Source organism: Vigna radiata, unplaced genomic scaffold (assembly GCF_000741045.1).
Source record: "Vigna radiata var. radiata cultivar VC1973A unplaced genomic scaffold, Vradiata_ver6 scaffold_23, whole genome shotgun sequence".
Lineage (NCBI taxonomy): Eukaryota > Viridiplantae > Streptophyta > Magnoliopsida > Fabales > Fabaceae > Vigna > Vigna radiata.
The window spans coordinates 589462-598763 of NW_014541837.1; the positions used below are offsets into that span (position 1 = coordinate 589462).

General features: G+C 42.7%; 1 protein-coding gene across 2 annotated transcripts in view; it reads left to right on the top strand.

Moving 5' to 3' along the window:
- Window positions 1–9302, top strand: part of LOC106778611 (plant cysteine oxidase 4) — a 17424-nt gene that overhangs the window by 3139 nt on the left and 4983 nt on the right. For both annotated transcript variants that reach the window (XM_014666588.2, XM_014666589.2), the window contains exons 3-4: window positions 5395–5531; window positions 5636–5783. In XM_014666588.2, coding sequence (XP_014522074.1) covers window positions 5395–5531; window positions 5636–5783 — 285 coding nt within the window. The remainder of the gene's footprint in view (window positions 1–5394; window positions 5532–5635; window positions 5784–9302) is intronic.

Here is a 9302-nt window from a genome sequence, read left to right on the forward strand (position 1 = left end):
AATAACATTCAGTTTTCCCATTCTTTCTGTGTTTCTTGGAGTGAAAGTGAGGGTTGCAATTAGGTTCCCAATTCAGGAACCTATCATTTGGTCCGACCTGCCGGATCCCCAATCAGAGTGTTATCGCGTGTGGAGATGGAGGGAAGAATGGTGGTAGTCGAAGGGCACTTAGAGGCGGTCGAACTGGCAATCGCCGAGACGAAAGCTGATACGGGGGCGTTGCGATAGGAGACGGCGGCGATACGACATGACGTCCAGGCAATCTTGAAGGCGCTTGGAGAACGTAACCACAATCACCACGGGAAGCGACAGGGGGAGAGTGAGTCGTCGGTGAACGATAATGGTGGTGGTCCCAACAGTGAAGGTGGAAGAGGTGGAGGAGGTAACCAAGGGGATTTGAGCCAATGGAGGAAGCGAGTCGAATTACCAGTCTTTGAGGGGGGCGAACCTTGGGTATGGATAGGCAGAGCGGAAAGTTTTTCGAAGTACAGAAGGTGGCGGAGGAGGAGAAACTGGAACTAGCCTTTATCAGTATGGATGGTTACGCCAGAAGCTGGTTCCGATTCTGGCGAGAGAAAACCAAGAACCTTTCTTGGGATGGGTTGAAGAGGGCTCTGGGTATCCGATTTGGAGGAGGAACACGAGGGACGGTGTACGGGAGGCTGTCAACCATACAACAGTCAGGACCAGTGGAGGAGTACATACGCGATTTTGAAGTTTTGGTGGGTTAGACGACCCAGATACTAGAGGAGCAGATCATGGGGTATTTCCTGTCCGGACTAAGGGAGGAGGTGGGAGATCATGTCCGGCCACATGACCCACCGGATTTGATGACGGCCATGCGAGTGGCGAGGGATGTGGAGAAATTGTGCACGAAGACCGGAGGAGGGTGGGTATCCAAGAATCAAAATTCTTGGGGCAAGGCGTCGAGTTCGGTGATGCGAGTTGAACCGAATCGAGAGTCAACGGTACGAGGGGGAACGACGGAAAGCGTTGGGTCGGTTAATAAAGATGGGACCCAAGGGCGGAATAAGGGGGTGGCTACCGGTAGCGGAGGTGATCGGAATGTTCGCAATCTACCTTACCCGGAGTATCTTAAACAGAGGGAAGAGGGTCGTTGTTTCAGGTGCGGCGGACCCTTCGACCCCGGCCATCGTTGTCCAGAGAGGGGTCTCAAAATGCTAATTGTGGTAGAGGAAGAGGAAGAGGCCGAAGGCGACGAGGTGACGGAGACGAACCTTGCGACAATGGAGTTGTCGGCACTGTCCGCCGGCGGGTTGACGAAACCCAAAACAATGAAGTTACGAGGGCACATCGGGCACAGAGGTGTTAGTTTTAATTGATAGTGGCGCGAGCCACAACTTCATTGATCGGCGGGTGGTGGAGGAACTGCAGATGACGGTGACCAAGACGCAGCCCTATATGGTGAGTCTGGGAGACGGTCAAAAGAAAAGAATTAGCGGGTGTTGTGAGGGAGTGAAGTTGGAGCTTGGGGAAGCTCAGTTGATTGAAAGATTTTACTTGTTTGAACTTGGGGGAGTTGAAATAATTCTTGGGGTGGAGTGGTTGCAGAGGCTGGGAGAAGTAATGGTGGACTGGGGAAAGTTGAAGATGATGTATAAGGAGGGAGGAAGAGAGGTGACGGTGAGGGGTGACCCCACGTTGGAACGCAGAGTGGTGGGCCCCAGGGCGCTCATGAAAATGGATCGAACTGAGACTTGTTTTGTGGTCTGGGAGTTGGGCTCGATGGAGGCCCAACAAAATAAACTGAAGAACGTGGGCCTCACTGAAAAATAGATCTGGAGAATTATGACGTGGTGTTCTCTCAAGCAAAGACACTGCCACCTAACCGAGAGGTCGAACACCACATACAACTTAAAGAGGGGGTCGATCCGGTTAATGTTCGGCCATACCGGTATCCGCATGCCATCAAAGCTGAGATAGAGCACTAAATCGCAGAAATGCTACGGACGGGGGTGATCCGACCAAGCCATAGCCCCTACTCAAGTCCGGTGATCCTAGTAAAGAAGAAGGACGACAGCTGGTGGTTTTGCATCGACTACCGAGCACTCAACCAAGCGACGGTGCCGGACAAGTTTCCAATTTTGGTGATCGAGGAGTTGTTGGACGAGCTGAAGGGGGCGTCTTACTTTTCGAAAGTCGACCTAAAAGCGGGTTATCATCAAATCCGTATGAGCGAACGGGACGTGGAGAAAACAACATTTCGAACTCATCAAGGGCACCACGAGTTCGTCGTCATGCCTTTCGGGCTTACGAACGCGCCGACAACCTTCCAAAGTGCAATGAACGCACTGTTCCAGCCCTATCTGCGCAGGTATGTTCTCGTATTCTTTGATGACATTCTGGTATACAGCCGCACGTGGGAGGAGCATCTTGAACATGTTAAATGCGTGCTCACGATTCTGCAACGAGACAAGTGGGTTGCGAACAAGGGGAAATGTGAATTTGGGCAGACCCAAGTTAAGTACTTGGGGCACATCGTCTCTAGTAGAGGGGTAGAGATGGATGACGAAAAAATCAAGGCAGTGGTGGAATGGGAGCGTCCGAAAACAGTGAAAAGTTTGAGGGGATTTCTGGGGTTAACGGGGTACTACCGGAGGTTCGTCCGGGATTATGGCAAGATCGCCAGACCCTTGACGAAATTGCTGAAGAAAGGGGGATTCGCGTGGAATGAAAAGACTGAGGAGGCGTGGGTGCATTTGAAGAGAAAGATGACGACAGCGCCAGTATTATCTTTGCCCGACTTCACACAACCTTTCCACATAGAATGTGATGCGTCGGGAAGTGGCGTGGGGGCCGTGTGATGCAAGGAAGAAACCCGATGGCCTACTTTAGCAAGGCGTTGTCCGAAGGAAAGTTGAGCAAGTCCATCTATGAGAAGGAGATGATGGCTTTGGTGTTAGCGATACAACATTGGAGGCCTTATCTGGTGGGGCAGCGTTTTGTAGTTCATACGGACCAGAAGAGTCTTCGTCATCTGCTGGAACAACGTATCACCACCCAAAACCAGCAGGACTGGATAGCTAAGCTTCTGGGATACGACTTTGAAATTGTTTATAAGACAGGAGCTGCGAATAAGGCTGCAGATGCTCTTTCAAGGCAATTTGAAGGAGCTGAGTGTAGTAGCAAGGCCTTTTTGGCAAGATGTTGGAGAAATAATGCAGGAAGTAGAGGTGGATGAGTTTTTGCAGAAGGTGATGGACGACGTAAGGAGAGATCCCAACACCCATCCCGCTTACACTTTAGAACATGAGAGGCTCCACCACAAAGGCAGATTGGTGTTGTCGGCTAAGTCCAAATGGATTCCAAAGTTGTTAGCTGAATTTCATGTGACACAAACGGGGGGCACTCGGGAGTGTACAGGACTTATAGGCGTATCGCACAATCATTGTACTGGGTCGGGATGAAGAAGGATGTAACGGAGTTTGTGGCTAAGTGTCTGGTGTGCCAACAACACAAGTACTTAACATCTTCTCCTCAAGGATTACTACAGCCCTTGCCAGTGCCGAATGCCATATGGGAGGAGTTGAGTATGGATTTTATAGTTCACTTGCCTAAGTCCCAGGGGTATGACGCAGTATTGGTGGTGGTGGATCGCTTGAGCAAATACGCACACTTCTTACCACTCAAGCACCCATATTCGGCGAAAACAGTGGCTGAAATTTTCATAAGAGAAATTGTGAGGTTGCATGGGATACCACAATCTATAGTATCTGACCGGGATCTGTTGTTCCTGAGTATATTTTGGAAAGAACTGTTTAAAGGGCAGGGTACGCAGCTAAAGATGAGTACTGCCTACCACCCTGAGACGGACGGTCAAACGGAGGTGCTAAATCGTGTTTTGGAGGGGTATCTTAGGTGTTTCTGTTCGGAGCAGCCAAAGGGGTGGATGGCCGTGTTGTCATGGGCCGAATATTGGTACAACACGAGCTACCAAGGAGCAAAAAGGTGCACCCCATTTGAAGCCGTGTATGGGAGGGCGCCTCCCTCTTTGCATAGGTTCATTCCTGGAGAATCTTTGGTGGAGGCAGTGAGTCAGGAGCTCCTAACCAGGGATGAAGCCCTGAAACAATTAAAGTTTCATTGGAAAGGGCACAGGATCTTATGGTAAGGCAAGCTAATAAAAGGAGAAAGGCTGCAAACGTGGAAGTAGGGGATTGGGTGTACCTGAAGATACGGCCTCATAGACAAACATCAATGCCAACCAGGCTCCATCCAAAGCTAGCAGCTAGATACTTTGGACCGTTTCTGGTGATTCAGAAGGTGGGGAAGAATGCATGTAAGTTACAGCTACCGGAGACAGCTAGAATTCATCCTGTCTTCCATGTTTCACAAGTGAAGAAGGCAATAGGAGAAAAAAGGGTGGAGAGGGACTTACCACAGGACCTGCAGGCTGAAGGACCTTCATTCTGGCCCGTAAACATTTTGGGAAGAAGGCAGCTGCAGGAAGGAGGGGAAAGTGTACCACAACTGCTAGTTGAGTGGCAAGAAGGAGGACAAGAAGGGGCTACCTGGGAGAATGAAATCACGATACGGGAACAATATCCCGATTTCAACCTTGGGGACAAGGTTGGAGTTCAAGGAGCGGGTATTGATAGGGATAATAGGAGATGGTTGGTTTATGAGAGAAGAAAGAAGGGGAACTAATTAGGGGGAATATCTGTAACCGTTTAACTGTTTTATCAGTTAGAACAGTTAGGTTGGGGTGTATAAATAAATAGAAGGCAGATACTGAGGGGGGTTGTTGATTGTTTAGTTGTTAACGGGTACTTACCTGTTGAAGAGGGTTATGCCTCTGTGTTCTATCTGTACAGACATTCTTCTGTGAATAACATTCAGTTTTCCCATTCTTTCTGTGTTTCTTGGAGTGAAAGTGAGGGTTGCAATTAGGTTCCCAATTCAGGAACCTATCAGTAATGCACAGTAAAAGATTTCTACCTTTTGAAATATGATTTTTTACTGCTCATCTTGTTACGCTTGCTGCTGTTATCCATTGTTATATCTCAACAATCAACCAGGTGCTTTAAAAGATAGATAATAGATCCAATATACCCAGACTGCACTATCTTAGTGTGACGTTGTGACCCTGACCGAAAATCTTTGCAAGCATGTGATTGTGACTTAATGTTAGAGATTGTGATTATATAAGGGGCTGTTCAAGTGTGCTTTTATAACTGTGAATACTAGTGTAACATTTCAATTGTCTTTCTCTGATCTTTGGTTCGGTTCTGGGTCTTTTAAAATACAGTCATATATCACACACAAATTTGTATGGCGCATTTTGTTCCCTTTTGGTTTTCTACATATCTTGCTACATTATAGTTTTGCCGTCTAACTAAGATTTTTTTAATAACCATTAATTTAATGTTTCAGAAAAAATCAAGCCATCTGATGTAGGTCTTGAACAGGAGGCACAAGTGGTTCGTAATTGGTCGCCTGAATGTAATGGGAACCATCAACAGTCACCACCGATCAAATACCTGCATTTGTATGAAGATGACAGCTTCTCTGTTAGTTTTAATTCTCAGAACTCCACCATTTAGTCAGCAATTTTTATACACTATTTCTTGAGTATAGCTACAAAATTTTGATTAATATTTTTAATCTTCATCAGATAGGAATTTTTTGTATGCCCCCTTCTTCTGTTATTCCTCTCCATAATCATCCTGGAATGACAGTCTTAAGCAAGCTCATATATGGTTCAGTGCATGTTCAATCCTATGATTGGATTGATTTCCCTGGTCCAACTGATCCATCTGAAGGTTTGTTCTTTATGGCTTTACATATTTTTTGCTGCAACGCAGTTTTTTGTCCAGTGTATCTGCCTGTGAATACATCAAGTATTGAATGTGTTGCTTCCTTCTATGTTTTTGTTCTGTCATGGCATCATCATTAGTGAGGTAGGACAAGATGTTAGCATGTCATCATCCTCCAAAGTAGTTTGTGCTCTCATCAAACTGAAAGGAAAAAGCCAGGACCCGTGTTTTAAAAGTCAACAGATAATATCTAACTTGTTAATGTTAGTGCTTGGTCTCAGTTAAAACTAAACTATTAAAAGCATATGATAGCAGAGCTAAAATTGTCTAGAAGTTATAAACTGGCAGATTGAACATTTGGTAAATGAAAAACAGTGAATAATGGGAGTCAAAAAGGGGGAAATTCTTTGTTAGTTGTTGGATTCTCGACCTATTCCTCCCTGGTGAGAAAAGGCAGTTCCCATCATGCAAAAATAAAGCTGATGAACTGAACATGGAATAACAAAAGAATTCCCATGTTACACGCATGGATTTATGCTTTCTTATTGGGCTAGTGTAACATCAACTTTAGTTCTGTTATCATTGAACTTTTCAAGAGAATTGTGGTTTGTCTGTCTTACTGTTAGGAAGTTAGAAGTACATGAGAGGAGGAATAAAAGAGGAGGGAATTAACTTAATACCGAACGGTAAGGCAAGAGGAAGTGAGACTGATGCACGAGGGGAGAAGCTGAATGGTAAGGCAAGGAGGAAGTGAGGCCGAACAGAAAGACAGGAGGAAGCGAGGCCGAACGTTGCACTAGGGGAGAAGCTGAACAGTAAGGCAAAGGAGAAGTGAGGCTGAACAGAAAGATAGGGAGAAGCGAGGTCGAACGGTGTAAGAGAGGAGAAGCCGAACGGTAAGGCCGGGGAAGTGAGGCCACACAGTAGAGGCTGATTGTTTTACCTATTAGGAAGAGGCGCGAGAATGAGATACTATAAATAGTCTTCCTGTAACTCTGTTCATTAGGTTATTTTCTTTTGAGTATAGACTGAGCATATTTTCCAGTGGAGGAAGGTAGGCTTCCTTAGGAGAGAGTATACTTGTATTTTCAATACTTTACTGAATCAATAATACACACATACGAACTTTCCATTCTGTTATTTGAGAGTTGAAGTGAGAAGAGAGTATTGATTAGGTTATTTGTATAAAGTAACCTAACACTTACATACCCACATTTAGCAATCTAGAGGCATTGATTTTAGGTTTTCTTTGTCTGGTAGAGTATTTCATCCTAAGGTTTCTTTATTAGCACAGGTGTGATTGAGTTTGTCTTATATACTTATATGCCCAAATTTAGTGATCAATGTGTTACTGGGGTCGGTGTGGAACCTTATATCTGTAACAGAAGCCTAAGAATATGCTATTCAAATTTAGACAGGTGAGTTTGTGCGACTTTGGATTGGGATAATGTTTCTTGTGGGAACTATTGGTATCTTGTCATGAAGTACATGTTATTACAAAGTAAAGTATGTATTCTAATTGAGGAAAACTAAATTCTAATTCTAAAAATCTGGAGTGAACCTTCAAATTATTTTTGGAACCCTCAATGCTGCATATCTTATTACATGCAAGACCTCTATTGGCATGACTGAATGAACATAAAGAAGCCTCATTGCTTCACCATCCAACCTTTATTAGAGAAATTATTTCCTTTTATTTTTCTGTTTTTTACTATGATATGACAAAGGCATGGTTCAGTTTTAAAAGCCAAAAAGATTTGACAGATTCAAGCTTGAATTAAAAGTTTTGATATGCTTAGCTGTTGCCAGTCCAAAATATAAAGGGCCCCTTGCACTTAGGCTATCTTACAAGCTATCATCAATATTGAATATAGTAAAACTAGGTATAGAATTAATCTCCCTTATGTCTAAAACACACTTAGGGTAATATATTTATAATGAAGAATCATACAATTATATATGGAAACCAAACATAAATATGGTAAATAAAAGGTATTGTTAAAAACAATATCTACCAATATCAAACAATAACATAAGTCTATGTTTCCTTAATTAACATAAAACGCAATATATCTAACACTTCTCGTCAAGATGGTGCATATAAATCGTATGTACCAAACTTATTACAAATATAATAAATTCTTGGTTCCTTTAAAGGCTTAGTGAAAAGATCTGTTAACTAATCATTTGAGTTAACGAACTTAATCTTGATGTCTCCAAATACAATCTTTTCTTGAATGAAATGAAAGTCAATCTCAATGTGTTTGGTTCTTTCATAAAAGACATGACTAGAACGGATATGAAGAGCTGTCTGATTGTCACATATAAGTGTCATTTGAGTGATATCTCCAAATTGTAACTCTCTAAACAATTGCTTAAGCCAAACAAGTTCACAGGTTGCTAAAGCCATAGTTCACAGAGTCACAGTGGAATAATTGCATTTGGACAAAAACTAAGAGGGGGTGAATTGTTTTCTTTAATAAATTTGTGCTTTTAAAAATATTTCCCTCTTTTTAAATTCATTTTACAAATAATAACACGAAAAGTAAAAAGTATAGGAAAGAGAGATTTGCACAAGTAATTTTTTTACTGGTTCAGTCAAAAGAATCTATGTCTAATTGTTAATCTTTATAAAGAAGGACGAACCAATCACTAACATAAATCAAAACTTACAATCACAAAGAATGAAGTTAAGGTTTAGAAAACATCTCTTGGAACCACACGAGATGAAAAACCCCTCCTTGAAATTCGTAACGGATGAACATCTCCTTTGAGTCCCACAAAAGATGAAGACACCTCTCTTGAATCCCACAAGAGATGGGGAACCACCTAATGAACACTTCCATTGAATACTCAGACTCAGTATTTCGTTTCTTGCATTTGTATTTCCAAATGAAAGCCTAACCCTCTATTTATGAGCTTCATTCACAAATTTGGTCTAGAATTTTTGCAATCAAGCCACAACTGCCACTAATAATCGATTATCCAAAATTGAGAATCAATTATTGCAAAAACTGAAGAATCAAGGCATAATTGCCACTGATAATTGATTATCCTTAGGTGATAATTGGTTATCATAACCGTCAATGATAATCAATTATCATTAAGTGATAATTGATAATCATAACTGCCAATGATAATCAATTATCAAATGATAATCGTTTATTACATATTGTTTTTGAAAGTTTTGAAATCATTTTGGATAATGACTACCTCTGTAGTTAATTAATTATCACAGAGCGTTTTTGTTAGGTTACTGTGTTTGGAACCTAACAGGACTCACTCAAAAGATAGAAACAGTAAAGAAAGAATGAGTTTTGACTATTATTCACTGTGAAAGAATGTTCTTTTTACAAGAATGGGATTGGGAGCATAACCTCCCTATCGAGGGCATAACCCCTCTCTACAAGCTAATTGCCTGACTTTACACAAATACTCGATATCCCCTACCGCATTACACTACCTCTATTTATAGAGGCTTTGACCCACTTCCCCTCCCCTTTTTAACCGACACTCCCCACACGC